Consider the following 19,778-nt stretch of genomic DNA (forward strand, 5'->3'; position numbering starts at 1 on the left):
CTTAAATGCAAGCCAGTAGAGTTATCTGCTGTTACAACTTCTCCTGAATGCTTTGTTGCTGGGTCTGAAAAAAGACTGTGCTGGACTGGGCCTCTTCTCTCTGATCACCCAGTAAGGAAGACTGCATTTCTTTTGCTTTTGGTTGTTTCCCCTGCAAGCTGTAAATCAGGGAGTACATGTTTTGTCTTGCCTTCTTACCTCTTGCATTAAAATATCAGTTAAAATTGCACCTATTATGTTGGTTTGTAGAGCCTTTATTACAGAAGGGACAATTCAAAAAACATATCAAAAGTATCCTGAAAGCATCACCTTAAAATTAGCACCTGTCCAATAATTTGACAGATGGTAACAAAGTGTTCTGTATTAAGTGTTCACTGTGCTCCCAAGTGATAATCCCAGCGGAATAAGGAAGAATAGTGCTTGTCATTTAGTCTTTAAACTGTCTTTGATCTTTAATTTTGAAGACGTGTTCTGAGTCATCCCCTTGGAATTTCATATCATGACCCCTAGGTTCTACCATTTCCTTTCAAATTGAAAAGGTTGGAAGTTTGTGCATCATTAATACTTCTCAGGTACCCGAATGTCTGTATCATATCTCCCCTTCACCATTCTCAAAATTACAGCCTAGGCCTGCACATTCACAGATAATCTCCGGAGCCAGGTATTCATAGGAGGGGGGGCCTTCACAAGGATGAAGAAGAAAGACTGTCAGCAACGTGCAAGCCATGGCTGGAGGGAAGACACCAGCATCCAAGACATGGGCTCCAAGCATGGAGCCACTACAAGAGTCTTCTAACCAGCACCTCAGAGAAAAGGAATTGAGGATATTGAGAGGGGTCAGAAGAAGCGTTTTCATAGTAACATAGTAATGATGACAGATAAAGACCAAATGGTCTGTCCAGTCTGCCCAGCAATTTGCTTATGGTAGCAACTCTACTCCGGTAGTGGCTTGCAGCGCGGATCTGCACACCTGAGGTAATTGCTTCACTTCTGAGAAGGCTGCCTGGTGTACCCTGCTCCGCGGGCCACTACCGGATATTCACATCACTCTGGGCATATCCCTTGCTCAAGAACTATATTTCAACTGCAGTTCCCCGCTCCATGGTTTTGCTCTTTCTCCTCTATAATAAAGTCTCTCTTACAGCTGTGTCCTAAGCCTCTGAGACCGCGCCTACCGACTGTGAGGCCCACAGGGCTCCTCCCTGTGGGCAGAGTCATCTCTCACCTCGCCAGACAACCTTCTCAGTGGTGAAGCGATTACCTCAGGTGTGCAGATCCAGTAGTGGCCCACAGCGCGGTGTATACGAGGATGACTGTTCAATGATGGTAATGCTGAGGTAGTCAGAGGCATGGAAGCTCAGAAGGTTCCTGAAGAAGTTAAGGCAGTGAAGTAAATCCTGCTGAGGAGGACACAGTAATGGCCCAAGACATGGGGTACACCGCAGGCTTGGTAGAGTAGAAGTATGAAAGAAGTACTCACGAGACGTGGTTCCAAGGGAAGACCTGAGAAGTAGAACAAACAGGAGTTCAAAAGCAGGAAGACCCTCCAAGGAGTGGATAGCCTAGGAATGCAGAAGAGCCCCCGAGGAGCGGGTACTCAGAGCGTTCGCACAGCAAGCCAGGAACTGGAACTGGTAGTACAAGAGAAGTGAATTCAGCAACGAGGAGACTCCTTGCTAATTTGTCAGTGCATAGGGCCGGTCTGCTTAAGTACAGGTAGCGAGACTTCGTCATCCGGAGGGGACGCTCCCAAGGTTCCCGCCATGACGTGTACATAGCTGGCCCATGCACGTGCGCACGCACCTATGTGACTCCAGAAGCAAGATGACGGTCGGCAGCGCCCACGCCATCCCAGGAACACCAGGGAGGTCGGTGGTGACTGGCGGAGGCTGCCACTAGTCCTAGATTTGATGGTGCAGTGAAAAAAAGGAGGTGAGCATGAGAAGTTGCAGTTCTTAGGACCCCTCCCCGGGGGATTTGGTTTCCTAGGATGGGAAATGTGGAATTGCCGGATCAACTTCTTGTCGAGGATGTTGCTTGCAGGCTCTCAACTATTCTCCTCGGGACCAAATCCTTCCCAGGATATGAGGTACTCCCAGCCCGTTCCATGTTTCCTTACATCCAATAAATCCTCGACCTGATAGGTGATGTCCTCTTCAGTTGTAAGAGGTTGTGGTTCAGGTGTCTTCCTCGAGAATTCCAATAATCTGAGAGACTTGAGAAGGGAGATGTGGAAGGCATTGTGGATGCACAGAGAGGCAGGTAACTGTAGGCTGTAGGTGATGGGACCCAGGCGGCGAAGCACTGCGAAAGGCGCAATGTATCTAGATGCAAATGAAGCAGAAAGCAGTTTTAGGCAGATGAAGCGGGTACTGAGCCATAACTTGTCTCCAGGTTGTAACTGTGGAGTGGCTCGGTGGTGAGCATCATAGAACCTTTTGTCCTTCTGTCCAGCATACTGAAGAAGTTCCTTGGTGTGCTTCCAGAGTTGATGCAGTTCTTGTGCCGACATATGGGCTGCTGGAGACGGTACCGACAACGGAACCGGCAGAGGAGGTAGAGGTTGACGTCCATAGACAAGTTGAAAAGGTGATGACCCTGTAGATGCTGATGGATGGGAATTCAATGGAAATTCGACCCATGGAAGCAACTTGGACCAATCGCTTTGCCTGGAATTAACATAGGCTCAGAGAAATTGTTTTAGTGTGTGATTTGTTCTGTTTGTCCATTTGCCTGTGGGTGGTAAGTGCTTGTGAAATCCAGAGAGATGTCAAATTTTCTGCATAGAGCCTTCCAAAACTTTGCTGTACATTGGACCCCTCTGTCGGACAGGACATGTCTTGGCAGGCCATGGAGATGAAAGACATGACAGATGAATAGTTTTGCCAATTCTGGAGCAGAAGGTAATCCGGGTGTTACTGCCATCGGACACTGGTAGGTCAACTATGAAGTCTGTGGCAATATGCGTCCACGGTTCAGTTGGAGAAGGTAGTGCTTGAAGAAGTCCCCAAGGATGACCCGGTGGTGGTTTCTGTCTAGCGCAGATAGGACATGACTCCACATAGGCCCAAATGTCTTTTTTCATGGAGGGCCACCAGTAATACCTTTGTAGAGTAGCTAAGGTTCAAGATTGTCCGGGATGACCTGCGAGTAGAGAATCATGGGCCATTGGAGTATCTTCTTCCGGAGGGTCTATGGAACCACCATTTTCCTGGCTGGAACCATGTGAGTAGCAGAGAGAAGTACCCTATTAGGGTTGATGATATGACGTGGAGTGTCAGGGACATCTTCCATAGAAAAGCAATGGGATAAGGCATCCACGCGAGTGTTCTTGTCTGCTGGGCAGTACTTCAAGAGGAAGTCAAAGTGGTTAAAAAATAATGACCAATGGGCCTGTCTGTGATTCAGGCGTTGTGCGTGACGCAAGTATTCAAGGTTTTTGTGGTCGGTGTAAACCGTGATTTGATGTTGAGCGCCTTCAAGCCATGGGTGCCACTCCTCAAATGCCAATTTAATCGCTAAGAGCTCCTTGTGTCCTATCCCATAGTTTTGTTCGGCTGGAGAAAAACGCCGAGAAAATAAGGAACAGGGATATAGGGTATGGTTGTCAGCGTGTTGGCTAAAGACTGCTCCTACCCCGACATCCAAAGCATCTACCTCAACGATGAAAGGTCGACGGGTATCTGGGTGGTGTGGAAGAGGCTCTTGAAGGAATGCCTCCTTGAGTTTTTGGAAGGCGATCACGGCTTCTGAGGTTCATTGAGAAGGATTAGCTCCTTTTCGCGTCATGGCAGTAAGAGGCGTGGTCAAGGTGGAATAGTGATGAATGAATGATCTGTAGTAGTTGGTGAATCCAAAGAATCTTCTCAGAGCCAGTCTCAAATACTCTTGGTCTTTTGCGGATCCATCTGGAACCCCTGGCTGGATACCACATAGCCTAAAAAAGGAACGGATTCTTGGTGAAAAGAGCATTTTTCTAATTTGGCATATATGTGGTTATCTCTCAATCTCTGGAGAACCTTCTTGATGTCCAATTGATGGTTCTGGAGGTTCTGGGAAAAAACCAGTATGTCGTCAAGATAAGACTACTACGCAGGTGTTGCGACCGTCACTGCCCGACGTCTCCAGTCCGCCCACCTTACCTCTTTGGCGACTCCCTCTTTGGTTGATGGAAGTTTGGCTGCCGCTGCGTCATTCTGCTGACCTCCTCTGGCATTCCCGGACCGGCTAGATGCTGCCTTCCGCCATGTTCTCCTGAGACCTAAGGGCGTGCGTGCGGCATGGCCCCAACTCAAGTACCAGCTGTGACATGAACCTCAGGGGCATCCCCCTGAGATGACGTCATCATCACCAGATATTTAAGGTCTCTTGTTTTGCTAGCTAATTGAGTTAGCAAAGCGTTTCCTACCTAGCTGCCTCCAGGTATCGCTGCAGATGGAATTCACTCTCCTGGGCTGTTCCAAGAGACTATTGTGTGAGTGTTATCATCAAGGTTCTGTTCCTGAACTCTGCATACTCTGCCTACTCACTATCTCAGTTTCTCTACAGCTCAGCCATCCTGGGATCGCTGTTCCAGTGCCTGAGGGACTACAGCCCAACCGGGGTCTTCCAGCTCATTACTGCCACCTCTGGTGGTTCTCTAAAACAGTTTAATAAAAGAACTAAGTGTGTGTCTGTCTCCGAACTCTGAGCCTGACCGGTGGTCCCTCTCGGGATCTTCCCCCGTGGGCGTGGTCATCTGCCACCGGCCCAAGGATCCACCCACAATTATCACAAATAATAACAGCAGGTGTAAAGCATGTCCCTGAAAATTTCATTCATCATGTTTTAAAACACGGCTGGGGCATTGCAAAGACCAAAGGGCATGACTAAATAATATATTCAAAATGGCCATCGCGAGTATTAAATGCTGTCTTCCATTCATCGCCCTGGTGTATTTGGACCAAATTGTATGCCCCTCCAAGGTCCAATTTTGTGAATATTTTGGCTCCTTGGAACCTATCAAAAAGTTCGGAGATCAATAGCAGTGGGTAGAGATCCTTCATAGTGATCTCGTTCAGGCCCTGGTAGTCTATACATGGGTGACGGGAACCATCCTTCTTGTCCACAAAAAAGAACCCGGCCCCAGCAGGAGACTTAGAAGGTCGAATGAAACCCTTCGCCAAGTTCTCTTGGATATAGGAGGACATGGCCTTGGTTTCCAAGAGAGAAAGTGGATACACCCTTCCTCTCGGAGGCTCGGTATCAGGTAATAAATTGATGGCACAGTCAAAAGATCGGTGAGGTGGTAGGGTGTCTGCCACTGCTTTAGAAAATAGGCGGAGTATTGTGGAGGTAGGCCCAGAAGAGAGGTGGTAGTGGTCATGCACGGCATAGGAGTCACCACCTCGAGACATTTCCCATGGCAAGACTTCCCCCATTGGGATAGTTGAAGGGTGCTCCAGTCAAATTGAGGTGTGTGCAATTGTAGCCATGGTAATCTGAGTACCACCGGATGTATTGCCTTATCTAGCATTAGAAAAGAAATGGTCTCTGTATGAAGGGACCCTGTGCGGAGACAGATAGGTTGAGTGGAAAACGAGACCTCACCAGGTAATGGCTTGCCATGGATAGAAGACAAGAGCAGTGGTGTGGGTGTCCGAACAGTGGGAATTCGTAGGTGCTCCATGAGTTGTCCGAGTATAAAGTTCGAACCTGCACCGGAATCCACTAAGGCTAATGTGTGGAACTCAAGGGCTTCGGAATTAATAAAGACTGGAAGGGTCAGTGGAGGTGATAGAGAGGTTAGACCTAGGAGGAGTTCTCCAGCGGATCTTAGGTCTGCGAGTTTCCCGGACAGATAGGACAGGTGGGAACAGCGTGACCAGGTTGTTCACAGTACATGCAGAGGCCTAGTCTTTTCCGGTGATGCCTCTCTTTAGCAGATAAATGACTGTGGCCCAGTTGCATGGGTTCCTCTTCTTCAATAATAGGTACCAGCGTAGTCTGGGTAACTGGTGGTGGATGAGAGCGAGGTACCCCCGATGGCATCTTCTTGGAAGCTTTAAGCTCCTGTGAGTGCTCATGCAGACGACGATCAATACGTCTGGCTAAGTCAATGAGAGTGTCCAAGTAATCGGGAAGCTCACGTGCTGCTAGCTCATCTTTAATGTGAAAATGAAGGCCTTCCAGGAAAATAGTCTGTAGGCAATCCAGGTCCCAATGTAGTTCCGAGGACAAGGTTTTAAACTCAATAACATAGTCAGTTAAATATTTGGTACCTTGTTGGATATGCAGGAGTGCAGAACCAGTGAAAGTCTTGCAAGTGGGATCGTCAAAAACAGAACGAAAGAGAGAAAGGAAGCTGGTTAAATCTTTGAGAATTGGATCATTACGCTCCCAAAGAGGTGATGCCCATGCCACGGCTTTCCAATCTAAAAGAGACAGTATGTTACATAGTTTTGGACACTACATCTGGAAAGTAGGTAGGTTGCAGGGAAAAGTGCATACAGCACTGATTTAGAAAGCCCCTATATAGCAGGGGATCACCTGTAAAACGTGTAGGTGCAGGCAAGGGTACGGAGTGCCATATAGGCAATGCCTGTGAAGTGGCGGTGAGTTTGTCAGGCATTGAAGCTGAGTCCAGCCGAGAGCTCAACTGGTTGAAAATGTTAGCCAAAGTCTCTAATGTCCTCTGCTGTTTGGAGAGTCATTGTGCCAGCCCAGGTATGGCCTGGAGGGCTGAGACCTGAGCCGGGTCTATGGAGTTAGCAATCTGTTATGTCTTGGTATGGATGTGAACCCTGGGCTGAGGTGAGAGATGACTCCGCTCACAGAGAGGAGCCCTGTGGCCTCACCTTTGGTAGGTGCGGTCTCAGAGGCTTAGGACACAGCTGTAAGAGAGACTTTATTATAGAGGAGAAAGAGCAGAACCCGTGGAGTGGGGAACTGCAGTTAAATAACAGTTCTTGAGCAGAACCCGTGGGACTGAAGAAATGAAAAAAATATGTTTATTTTATGTTTCTCTGTTGGTGTAGACATCTTTCATAATTACTGTACAACAGTTTTTGAATACATAGTCAACAGAATGCATTTTCAATTCCAGTACAATATTGTATGCCTTCAGTAGCCTAAAGCTATAAATATGTATACAAAGAATATTCAACACCAAACTTTTTGCAGGTTATAAGAGTTCATAAGTTACAGAAACAACAAATAGAAGAATCTTACCAAGAAGCCTTGTTCACCTGGTTTGCCTGATTCTCCCTTTAAAAAAAAAGTGGTACCTATTAGTAATTGTATTTAAACATGGCATCTGTTTTAGCAGTTTAAATAGCTGTTATCTTTTATTACATATGCAGAAACAGCTACAAATAGCTCTCTGGCTAACAAACCTCAAAGGTTAATTCTGGATAGCCATGGCTGGGCTCTTTCATCCATTAGTCATTTTCAACATTTACATAAATTATGTCCCTCAAACAATCTGAGGGGCTCAGAAAATATTTCCGGCTACCCTTTATAGTCTATACTGTATATGATGTATACGTGAGCTTTATACTCTCAGCAGGTTATCAGAAAAGAGGTTAATAATGAGGTTAATGCACATCCTTCAGTATTCTCCATCTACATTTTCAGAAGTATGTATCATACTATTCAGCAAGATTTTCTTGTCAGCCTCACAATGGGTGAATCAAGCCTCTTGTTACTAAATGGCATGAAACTGGCTCCTGACGTCCAAGACTGGCAAACACCTAGTACTCGCTACTGCTTGAAAGTGAAGACATGGGTCTAATAATGAAACACAGAAACACAAAAACTGATAGATAAGGATCACAAGCCCTATTTAGTCTGCCCAATGTGGGTGCAATATCCTGAAGCATATTCTGTCTCAGGCTATACTCATATATTTTCATATCCAAGAATCCTCTGTGCTTATCCCAGGCTTTCTTTAATTTAGTTATTGTTTTGGCCTCCACCAACTCCACTGGGAGGTTGTTCTATGTATCTACTACTCTTTCAGTGAAAATACAGGGGTAGGTTTTATAACATGCGTGCGCGCATCCACGTGCGTGCGGTTTCTGGCGCACGCACATGGACACGCTGATTTTATAACATGCGCGCGCCAGCGCATGCATGTTATAAAATCGAGTGGCCGTGCGCACATGCGTGCCAGATTTTATAATCCGCGCACGCATGTGCGGGCGACATGCACAAGGAGGGATGAATTTATGCAAAGTCCGTGCGGTGACACAATCGGCCCTTCCCCAGTTCCCTCCCAGTCCACTCCAATTAAGGAGCGGACTGGGAGGGAACTTCTCTAATCCCCTGCCTAACTTTCCTTCCCCTTCCCCTCTCCTCCCCACCCCCTAAAACTAACCTACCTTGGCTCAATTTTTTTGTTTTATTACTTGCTGCTCCTTGAGAGCAGAAGTAATTTATGCGCGCTGGCTGGCTGCCGGTGCGCGCTTCCCCAGGACCGCGGCTAATGGCCACTGAGCCAGCCGCCCTCCGTCCTACCCCGCCCAGGACATGCACCCCGGTCCGCCCCTTTGAAGAGGTCCGGCACTTGTGCGCGTACCGGGGTTTACGCGCGTGGCCGGGCCTTGCGCGTGCTGCGCGAATTTTCAAAGGGACCCAGCCACATGCCTAAACCCCATGATTTACACAGGCAGGCCTTTTAAAGTCCGGGCGATATTTCCTTATGTAATTCCCGAATCTACTCCCTTTGAGCCATATATCAGCACCTCTTATTTATCCTTCCCAGTAAAAAATGTTTGTTTCTTTTGCATTATTTATGCCTTTGTGGTACTGAATGTCTATTCCCTTTTCTCCCTCTTCCTCTAGAGTATGGATATTTAAATCTAAATTGATTGGGCTCATGCTGCTGATTCTGCATCAATTTTGGTAGTCCTTTTCTGGACTACCTCTACTTTGTCTATATCCTTCTGGAGATATTGCCTTTAGAAATGGTCATAATATTCCAGACGAGGTTTCATCAATTACTTGCACAACCCAAATGTATTATCCCTGCCTTAGCTCTACTAATAATACTCTTATGCATCCTAGTATATTTGTAGAGGTCAATATTCAGCAATGTGGTGAACAGACAATTTATTTGACTAAAGTTAGTTGGATAAATTGTTAGAGGTAGGGGCTCTGCTGAATATAGTCAAAGTCCTAGCATAATAAATGTATCTGGCTAACTTTAGGACTGTTTTATGGCACGAGCAGACTGAGCCGGATAAGATATCCAGTTAATTCTGCATACCGGGTTGGCTGATTAAGTTATCTGGCTAATTTTAACTCCGCTACAGAATACCCCCAGAATGCCTCCATTTTATCTGGCTAGCTTTAATCCATCTGAACAGTTAGCTGAATAAACTGGAGCCATTCAGAGCAGTGGGAAATTAAAACCCAATGATCTGTCAGGTTAAATCCCAAACGTAGCTGGACAAAGTGTCTTAATATTGACCTCTTAGCCCTCGCCACTAGCAACATGTACTCCTAATACATATTTATGTTGTGTTTAATTTTGCATTCATTGTGGCCTTTTTCGCTGATCACTTTACTACTATGTTGCATTCACATTTTACCTGCAATTAAAAAATTTAAGATGAAAAACATGAAAAATCAGTGGCCGATCAATGGTATGTTATTTTAGAAAAATTATCTTTTTCTTGAAATTCCCCTACAAAGGTTGTGTAAACTTTAAGGGTATTTCTTTTGTATTCTATGAGCTTAATCAGCTTTCCTTCTTTTTGAGTGATTAAGTTGTGCAGCAAGGTTCTTTGTCGCCTTCTATTTCTGTTCTTACTTAAGGCATTCGCTTAACATAATCTCTGGGTATGGTTATTTTAGAATTTTCTTCTAGCAATCTCCTGGAACTTTGTGGGCTGGGTCTGAGTTTGATATTTTTAATTTTCTTTTATGATTTGTTTCTTTAGATGTTATATCATTTCTGATTTTCTGTTTTCAAATTAATCTTGCTATATGTTAAATTATAAAGAGTTAAAAAAAAAAAAACCTCTAAAACTAAAACAAACTTTTTGGCCATAGATATCCCTACTAGTAATTCAACCCTTCTAGGACAAGAGTGTTCATTTTTTATAATTCAATCTTAGCTGCCAGACTCTTGACATTCCTCGAGCTTTGTCAGATCCCTCTGTTGGATTCGTGGACCCTTGGGCCGATCGGAACCAGAGGATGATTTGCTGAAGATGGTTGCAGCAGTGGCCCCGACTGGGAGGCGGCAAGGACAGACTCGTGGCCAGCCGAAGAAGGAACTCTGGAAGCCCTATGCGACCAAGGGCTTTGGCGAGGAGGACGGAGAAGATGAAGCCGGCACTGTGGTGGGAAGGTCTTCGCCCTGGAAGCCGATCCTCCCCCGAGAGGAGCTCGTAGGAGTTCGGCCGCTGGGACTTAGGAGATTCACCCTGGAAGCCGGAGTCCCCCCAGGAGGAGCCTGTAGGAACCCGGCCGCTGGGACTTAGGAGGGCCCGCGGGGGCCGAGTCCGATGGAGTCCAAGGTTGAGTGCCGGGAGGTCGTTGCTCGCCAGTCCAGAGTCGGGAACCAATGGATCACCATAAGCCAGTCCAGAGTCAGAAGCCAGAGAATCAACGTAAGCCGGTCCGGGGTCAGAAGCCAGAGAATCAACGTAAGCAGGTCCGAGGTCAGAAGCCAGAGGGTCACCGTAAGCCAGTCCGGGGTCAGAAGCCAAGCAGAAGACAACGATACAGGAACGCAGCAACTGGAGACAGGAATACCTGGGAACCTCGTTGCAAGGCAAAGAAGAGGAGCAACTGCAGGGCTTAAATAGCCCTGCAGCGTCTGACGTCACTTGGAGGCCGTCCCCGGGTTTCCCACGCTGGCCCCTTTAATTCCAGGGCAGAGACGCGCGCGCGTCTAGGGGGCAGAGCCAGCCGCTGCGGAACGCCGGCTGCTCCGGCGCGAGGGAGACACGGTGGTAGCGGGGCCTGCAGGCCCGGGTGCGGTTGGCCGACGTCGGGGACGCGGTGGCAGAGGTCCGTGGGAGCCGGAGGAGCGCGGGCAGGTGCTGGAAGCGCGAGCGGGTAGGCGGCAATCCCGGGGCCGACCCGGGATCGCAACAGTACCCCCCCTCCTACGCCCCCTCCCCGGGGGCCGCGGCTTGTCCGGGTGTCTGGAATGAAATTGGCGGAGGAGATCTTTATCCAGGATGTGTGAAGAGGGCTCCCACGAATTCTCCTCAGGACCATAGCCTTCCCAGGAAAGGAGGTATTCCCAGTGGTGACTACGGAACCGGACATCCAAGACTTCCTTAACCGTGTACGTGGCTCCAGGATCAGAGGCGACCTGAGTGGCCTCCGGAGGCAACGGCCGAAAGCGAGAGAGAACCACCGGTTTGAGGAGAGAGGCATGGAAGACATCATGTATGCGGAGGGTAGATGGAAGCCGCAGGCGGTAGGAAACCGCGCCAACACGTTCGGCTACCCGGAAGGGTCCGATGTAGCGAGGCGCTAGCCTCATGGAAGGGATCCGGAGCTGAATATTCTTAGTACTGAGCCAAACCTTGGAACCGGGCAGAAACACTGGAGCGGGTCGCCGGGACTTATCTGCGTAAGCCTTGAACCGAGCGGCGGTGCGGTGGAGCTTCTCTTGAGTGTAGTGCCAAAGCTGATGAATCTGGCTGGCCGTCAGTTGCGCCGCTGGCGAAGAGGTAGACACTGGTAACGGTAGCGGAGGTTTGGGAACCTTTCCATAAACCAGCTGGAAGGGAGACTGTAGTGTGGCGGAGTGTCGATGGCGATTGTAAGAGAACTCAGCCCACGGGAGGAGAGCAACCCAGTTGTCCTGCTGCTCCCCTACAAAGGCTCAGAGGAACGCTTTCAGGGTTCGATTCGTGCGTTCGACTTGGCCATTGCCCTGGGGGTGAAACGCCGTGGTTAAGTCTAGCTGAACCCCAAATTTCCTGCAGAGCGCCCGCCAGTATTTCGCCGTAAATTGGGGCCCTCGGTCCGAGGCAATGTGTAGAGGCAAACTATGCAGTCGGAAGATATGCTGGATAAACAGTTCAGCTAACTCAGGAGCCGTAGGTAACTTGGCAAGTGGCACAAAATGGGCCATTTTCGAGAAGCGGTCAATGGTGACCCAAACCACAGTCTTACCCTGAGACGGGGGTAACTCAACGATGAAGTCCGTGGAGATATGGGTCCACGGCTCTGTGGGTACAGGAAGTGGATGGAGGAGTCCCCAGGGACGACCAGGCGGGGGCTTCTGCTGCGCACATGTGGGGCAGGATTGTACGTATAGGCGGACGTCCTCCTTCACTCGTGGCCACCAATAGAACTCCGTCAGTAATTGAAGAGTTCGGGCGATCCCGGGATGACCAGCCGTCAGGGAGTCGTGTGCCCATGCTAGGACCTTCCTTCTTGCATGTACCGGAACTACCGTCCTCCCCGCTGGTACAAGTTCGGTGGCTGCCAACTGAACTTTAGCTGGATCCAAAATGTATTGCGGGGTTTCGGAGATGTCCTCAATCTCCGTAGTGCGTGAGAGGGCGTTTGCCCTGGTATTCTTGGCCGCCGGTCGGTACCGAAGGGTGAAGTCGAACCGACTAAAAAAGAGGGACCAGCATGCCTGCCGGGGGTTGAGCCTCTGCGCATGGGACAAGTACTCTAAATTCTTGTGGTCTGTATAAACCACGATGGGATGTTGGGCCTCCTCCAACCACTGGCGCCATGCTTCAAAGGCCAACTTGATGGCCAGTAGCTCCTTATCTCCGATGCTGTAGTTTTTTTTGGCAGGGGAAAACTTGCGGGAGAAGTAGGAACATGGCCGAGTTTTACCGTCCTTGGAGGTCTGGGAGAGAAGGGCCCCCATGGCTACATTGGAGGCGTCCACCTCCACAATGAACGGGCGTAAGGGGTCCGGGTGTCGGAGAAAGGTGTCTTGGAGGAAGGCTTCCTTGAGAGCCTGGAAAGCCTGCACGGCGGTTGGAGTCCAGTTTCGGGCATCGGCACCCTTGCGTGTAAGGGCCGTTAGGGGTGCCACCAGGGTGGAGTACTGCGGGATAAAGTGGCGGTAGAAGTTGGCGAAGCCTAAGAAACGCTGAAGTGCCTTTACTCCCATCGGTTGTGGCCAGCTCCGGATAGCCGCGACTTTATCGGGATCCATGCGGAAACCGGTCGAGGAAATGATGTACCCCAGGAAGGGCAGAGATTCCGCTTCGAACTGGCATTTCTCCAATTTGGCATACAGTCGGTTCTCTCTTAACTTTTGCAAAACCTGGCGCACGTGTCGACGATGTTCCTCAAGGTCTCGGGAGTAGATCAAGACGTCATCTAGGTAGACAATGACCGAAGTGTACAGGAGGTCACGAAGTACCTCGTTCATTAAATTTTGGAACACGGACGGGGTGTTGCAGAGACCGAATGGCATGACGAGGTACTCATAATGACTGTCCCTGGTGTTAAAGGCGGTCTTCCACTCGTCTCCCGGCCGGATCCGTACAAGGTTGTACGCCCCTCTAAGGTCCAGCTTGGTGAAGATGCGGGCTCCCTGCAGCCGATCCAGGAGTTCCTGGATCAGAGGCAATGGATAGCGGTCTCGTCGGGTGATCTGGTTAAGGCCCCGGTAATCGATACAGGGCCGAAGAGACTCATCCTTCTTGGCCACAAAGAAGAAGCCAGCTCCTGCTGGGGACTTGGATGGTCTTATAAACCCTCGGTCCAGATTCTCCTTAATGTAGGCAGACATGGCCTGGGTCTCAGGCAGGGACAGTGGATAGACTCTACCCCGAGGAGGCGTGGTTTCCGGCAGTAAGTCGATCGCACAATCAAAGGGGCGATGCTCAGGTAGTAGTTCTGCCTTCTCTTTGGAAAAGACATCCCGGAAGGCCTGGTACTGTGGTGGCACTGTCAGCGGAGCTGCCAGAAGCGGGAGCGTCTGAAGCGGGCGAGCAGGAAGACAGCTGTGGGAGCAGGTAGGCCCCCAAGACGTGATCTGAAGCGAGTGCCAGTCTATCACCGGCGAGTGTTTCCTTAGCCAAGGCAGTCCGAGGATGAGCGGGTGGATGGATTTCTCGAGGATGAGGAAAGAGATCTCCTCCTTATGAAGAAGCCCGACCTGAAGCTGAAGAGGACTCGTACGAGTAGAAATGGTCCCTGGAAGGGGAATACCCTGGATGGATGACACTCGCAAAGGTGGTTCCTGAGGCAAGACTTTGAGCTGTAGTTGTTGCGCCAGATCTCGGAGAATAAAATTCCCCCCGGACCCGGAGTCGAGCAGCGCCAGGGTATCGAAGCCTCCTCCAGGAAGACAGAGTCTCGCCGGAACGGTACATGGGGAGTTCGGAGAGGTACTGCCTAGAATCAACTCCCCACTAGACTCTAGGTTCGGGCGTTTCCCGGGCGCTCTGTGCAGCGAGCCAGGAAGTGCCCCTTACCACTGCAGTAGAGACATAGGCCCTGCGAGCGTCGGCGCCTATGTTCTTCGGCCGAGAGAGGGCCCCGGCCCAACTGCATGGGTTCTTCAGGCGGAGAGGCAGCTGCCGCAGAAGGTGAAGCTCGAGCCCGAGGTGGCGTGGTTCGACGAGCGGACAGCCCCTGGGCGGACCTTCGCTCTCGAAAACGGCGCTGGATGCGCCGATCCACGCGTCCAGCCAGTTCTATGAATTCCTGTAGGTCATCCGGAAGGTCCCGGGCCGCGAGTTCATCCTGGAGCCGGGGGGACAGGCCTTCCAGGAATATCCCATGTAGACTGTCCTCTCCCCAGGCCAGCTCGGTGGCCAGGGTCTGGAACTCCATCGCATATTCCTCTAGGGGGCGATTGCCTTGTTTCAGCTGGAGGAGTTCTGAGGCAGCTGTGGAGGCCCGGGGTGGTTCGTCAAAGATCCTCCGGAAGGCTTTGACGAACAGCACGAGGTTATTTAATCGGGAGTCTTGGTGCTCCCAAAGGGAGGAAGCCCAAGCCAAGGGTTTCCCGTCCAGAAGAGAGATAACGTAGGTCGTTTTAGACCGGTCCGTGGTGAACTGCGCAGGCAGGAGGTCAAAACGGATATAGCAGTGGTTGAGGAAACCCCGACACGCCTTCGGATCTCCAGAGTACCTAGGAGGTGCTGGCATCTGTACCGGGACAAGGGAACCCAGGTTGACCTGAGACGTGGATGCTGCGGGACGGGCCGCGGAAGTCCCTTCTACCCGATCCGCCAGGCGTTGAACGGCTGACATCAATGTATCGAGGCAGGATTGCTGTTGCTGCAGCTTCTGGGCTATGCCTGGAATAGCCTTTAAACCGGCAAGGTCCGCCGGGTCCATGGCCTTGCAATCTGTTGGATTCGTGGACCCTTGGGCCGATCGGAACCAGAGGATGATTTGCTGAAGATGGTTGCAGCAGTGGCCCCGACCGGGAGGCGGCAAGGACAGACTCGTGGCCGGCCGAAGAAGGAACTCTGGAAGCCCTATGCGACAAAGGGCTTTGGCGAGGAGGACGGAGAAGATGAAGCCGGCACTGTGGTGGGAAGGTCTTCGCCCTGGAAGCCGATCCTCCCCCGAGAGGAGCTCGTAGGAGTTCGGCCGCTGGGACTTAGGAGATTCACCCTGGAAGCCGGAGTCCCCCCAGGAGGAGCCTGTAGGAACCCAGCCGCTGGGACTTAGGAGGGCCCGCGGGGGCCGAGTCCGATGGAGTCCAAGGTTGAGTGCCGGGAGGTCGTTGCTCGCCAGTCCAGAGTCGGGAACCAATGGATCACCGTAAGCCAGTCCAGAGTCAGAAGCCAGAGAAACAACGTAAGCCGGTCCGGGGTCAGAAGCCAGAGAATCAACGTAAGCAGGTCCGAGGTCAGAAGCCAGAGGGTCACCGTAAGCCAGTCCGGGGTCAGAAGCCAAGCAGAAGACAACGATACAGGAACGCAGCAACTGGAGACAGGAATACCTGGGAACCTCGTTGCAAGGCAAAGAAGAGGAGCAACTGCAGGGCTTAAATAGCCCTGCAGCGTCTGACGTCACTTGGAGGCCGTCCCCGGGTTTCCCGCGCTGGCCCCTTTAATTCCAGGGCAGAGACGCGCGCGCGTCTAGGGGGCAGAGCCAGCCGCTGCGGAACGCCGGCTGCTCCGGCGCGAGGGAGACGCGGTGGTAGCGGGGCCTGCAGGCCCGGGTGCGGTCGGCCGACATCGGGGACGCGGTGGCAGAGGTCCGTGGGAGCCGGAGGAGCGCGGGCAGGTGCTGGAAGCGCGAGCGGGTAGGCGGCGATCCCGGGGCCGACCCGGGATCGCAACACCCTCTTCATGTTTTCTACACCTTCCTGGGTCTCTACCCTGTTGTAGATTTTGGTATCAGCGGCAAAAAGACAAACCTTACCCGACAATTCTTCCGTTATGTCAATCACGAAAATGATGAAAAGAAACAGACTTAGGACTGATCCCTAAGGCGCACCGTTAGTATCACCCCCACCCCCAGAGTAAACTCCATTTACCATTACCTTTTGTTGCCTCCCTTTCAGCCAATTTCTAACCGAGCTAATCACTTTAGGACCCATACCAAGGGCGCTCAATTAATTTATAAGTCACTTATTTGGAACTGTGTCATGGGCCTTGCTGAAATCCAAGTACACTACGTCTAGTAGTCTCCCTTGATCCAACTCTCTCTCTGGGTCACTCAAACAAATAAATTGATCAGATTTGTCTGGCATGATTTACCTCTGGTAAAGCCATGCTGCCTTGGATCTTGCAATCCATTGGATTCCAGAAAATGCACTTATCCTCTTTTTCAGCAGCGATTCCATTAATTTGCTCACCATAGATGTGAACAGAACCAGTCTGTTGTTCCCAGCCTTCTTTTTACTTCCACTTTTATGAATAGTAACTACATCTGCCCATCTCCAGTCCTCCGGAACTACTCCTCAGTATAAAGAAGCTTTGAAAGGTCAGTTAGCGGAGCTGTCAAAACTTCTTTAAGTTCCCTTAGTAACCTGGGATGTATCTCATCTGGCCCCATCACCTTTGCTATTTTCAGTTTAGTTAGCTACACATGAAACCACTTTTCTGAAAACTGATTGAGGTTTATTTCGCTTCCAGTCTTATTTGTGTTCATTTTATGTGTTCTAGCTCCTGGCCCTACCAACAGTGAACTGAACATTGAACTGAAATATGTGTTAAGCAAATTTGCTTTTTACTCATTATCTTCTACATATTCCTTCCCTTCATCTGAGTCTCACAATGCCACTTGTGCCCTTCCTCCTATCACTAATATATCTGAAAAAAGTCTTGTCTCCCTGTTTTACTGTATTTGCTATTTATTCTTCCGTTTGCATTCCTATTTTTTCCAGCTTCTCTTAGCTTTTCCAGCTACTTCTGTCTTAGCCTTTCTGTGATCTCTTGAAATTTATGAATGCTAATCTTTTTTCCCTTATCTTTTCAGCCACTTTTTAGGAAACAACAGTGGTCTCTTTTTCCTTTATTTAGGCCTGGATTTTCTAAAATCGCAGGCCTTAGTGAATGGCGCGGTACCAGGGGGCGAAGTGGGGGGGGGCGGGCCTGCGAAAGCCGGCAGCGATCACACCACCATGGTGTTATCGGTGCCAGCTTTCGCAAACCAATAGCGCCACCGTGAAAGGTGGTGCTATTGGGCGCGTTACTGGCAGCGATAAGGGGCCTTAACTTTTCGCCATCAGCCATGTCTTCGCCGCGTCTGCCTCGGTGCCACCCCGACTCCTCCCCTTCCGGTGACGACTCCACCCTGATCTAGCTATCTCACACGAAAAGGGACTTTTCGGATGCGAAAAGTCCCTTTTTCGCTTGCGAAAGCTATAGAAAATGAGCCCCTTAATTTCCTAACAGGTTTAGTTGCCCCTATAGTATCTCCTTTTAGTTTTTCCCACAGCTCTTCTACTTCCCCTAGATTTTCCCATGCATGAAATCTAGAACCCTCACCTTTGAATGAACCTTCATATCCTGTGCTCAAATACTGAACCACACCAACTGGTGATCACTGGATCCCAGATGATCGTCCACTATAACATCAGAGACACTGTTCCCACAGGAGTTCAGAGCACAAGATTGTCTTGTTCATGGATAATATTCTCCTTTGCAACATGTGACAGACATAATTTCAGAGTTTAGTGTGGTATCGGGATACAAGATCAATCTTGAGAAAACCGAATTACTGGCCCTGGGTTTGTCATCAGAGACAGGCACTGAAATCCAGGCTAGGTTCCCCTTCAAATTGGTCCGAGCTTTTCTAAAATACCTTGGAGTTAGCATCTCACAGGATTTAGATAAGCTATACTTCCTAAACTACTTACCTCTTTTAAAAAGCATTAGGGAGGATTCAAGGAAATAGCTACCTGAGTATATTTGATGTTAAAATGAATACCTTATTCGGTTATCTCCAAATGTTAGAGTTAGTAAGATAAGTTATTTGGCTAATTCAACCCTACCCTACCCCCGAGTGCCTCTAACTTGTCCCTTTTTTATCTAGCTAAATCTTAGCCAGCTAATGACTTATTTGATAACTTTCATCTGGGAAAGAAAGGGGAATATTCAAAACTAGCCATTTAGATGGATAACTTGTGAATTATCCATCTAAATGGCTTTGAATATTGACCTCTTGTGTTTAGTCACGTTAAGCCTACCATGCTCCACAGGCAAAGTTGTCAGCTCTTCCTTCAGTCCTAATTAGGGATTAAACAAAGTGTGGTAGGAAGCTTTTCTGCCTTTCAGGAATTGTACTAATGAAAAAAACATTATTTTTTGTCCTGAAAAAGTTTATGAGGCTCCACTTAAAGGATATTTTTGCTTTAATAGGTAGAATCCAGTCATGAATTCAAGTGGCACACCACACTCTGTTCCTATGGCCAGCCCTGCCAAAACTCAGATACAAATCAGACCTAAAAACAGAAACACAAAGTAGAATTTTGGTGCATGGTTTATTCCTAAGAAATAATTTGGGTTGTCAGTTAAAAAAAATCCCCAGATCAGTCCAAGAACAAAATGCCTCCGTAGCTTTAGTGGACCAAAAAAAGTTACTTAAAAATCTGAGACACATCATAGAAGTGATCCAGAGAGGATGCTGTTAAAGTTTAGTATATCCACTTAAGAGTCCATGTATTAATTTGGTGTTACAGCCATGTGCAAACAACTTTACCATGCATAACCTGCATGTGCAGTAGTGTTACTGCCAGAGTTCCCTACAGTAATGGGAATGCATATGCAAATTATTTTAAAAATACAGTATATATACTGATTATTTCAATGTTCTTGTTAAGTATTGATGCTGGCAGTGCTGTGTGCTGCTATGTGGAGGATCTGAGTTTGATTCCAGGATCATGTGACCCATTCTCTGGGTCAACTGGGGCTAGAGATGCTGCAGAAGCAGTTTTCAGAGCCCCTTGGGGGGGGGGGGGAATGATAGTGGGGAGGGAGCCTCAGCGGTGATGCCTAGTGGCCAGACACAGAGTCCACATTCGCTGGGTTCCAGTGAGAGCTGCAGGATGCTGCCCTTGGCTGAGGATTCTCAGCGAGATAGCTGGGCTGAGATTTGATGCACTGTAGCTCAATAAGAGGCTGGTTCTGACTGAGCTGTTAGGCACAAAACTGCAGGAGAAACCCACCGGGCTAAATAAATAAATAAATACAAAATACACTTGTGAGGGTTAATGCTGGAAACTTAACAAAAACCCCAGAGGTGAAATTAACTTTCCACTTAGAGGTGGGCCGCATTAATACAGGTCAAGCTGGTCTTCCAGAGGGCTCCGGTGCGTTGTAGAAATGGCGCCGGCGCTACCTTTGCCTTGTCATATGACAGGTCAAAGGTAGCGCCGGCGCCAT

At 49.3% G+C, this 19,778-nt stretch overlaps 1 protein-coding gene across 2 annotated transcripts in view; it reads right to left on the reverse strand.

Moving 5' to 3' along the window:
- COL25A1 (collagen type XXV alpha 1 chain) overlaps positions 1 to 19,778 on the reverse strand; it is a 971,115-nt gene that overhangs the window by 309,820 nt on the left and 641,517 nt on the right. For both annotated transcript variants that reach the window (XM_029596536.1, XM_029596528.1), the window contains exon 10: positions 7,210 to 7,245. In XM_029596536.1, coding sequence (XP_029452396.1) covers positions 7,210 to 7,245 — 36 coding nt within the window. The remainder of the gene's footprint in view (positions 1 to 7,209; positions 7,246 to 19,778) is intronic.

The sequence above is a fragment of the Rhinatrema bivittatum genome, chromosome 1 (assembly GCF_901001135.1).
Source record: "Rhinatrema bivittatum chromosome 1, aRhiBiv1.1, whole genome shotgun sequence".
Lineage (NCBI taxonomy): Eukaryota > Metazoa > Chordata > Amphibia > Gymnophiona > Rhinatrematidae > Rhinatrema > Rhinatrema bivittatum.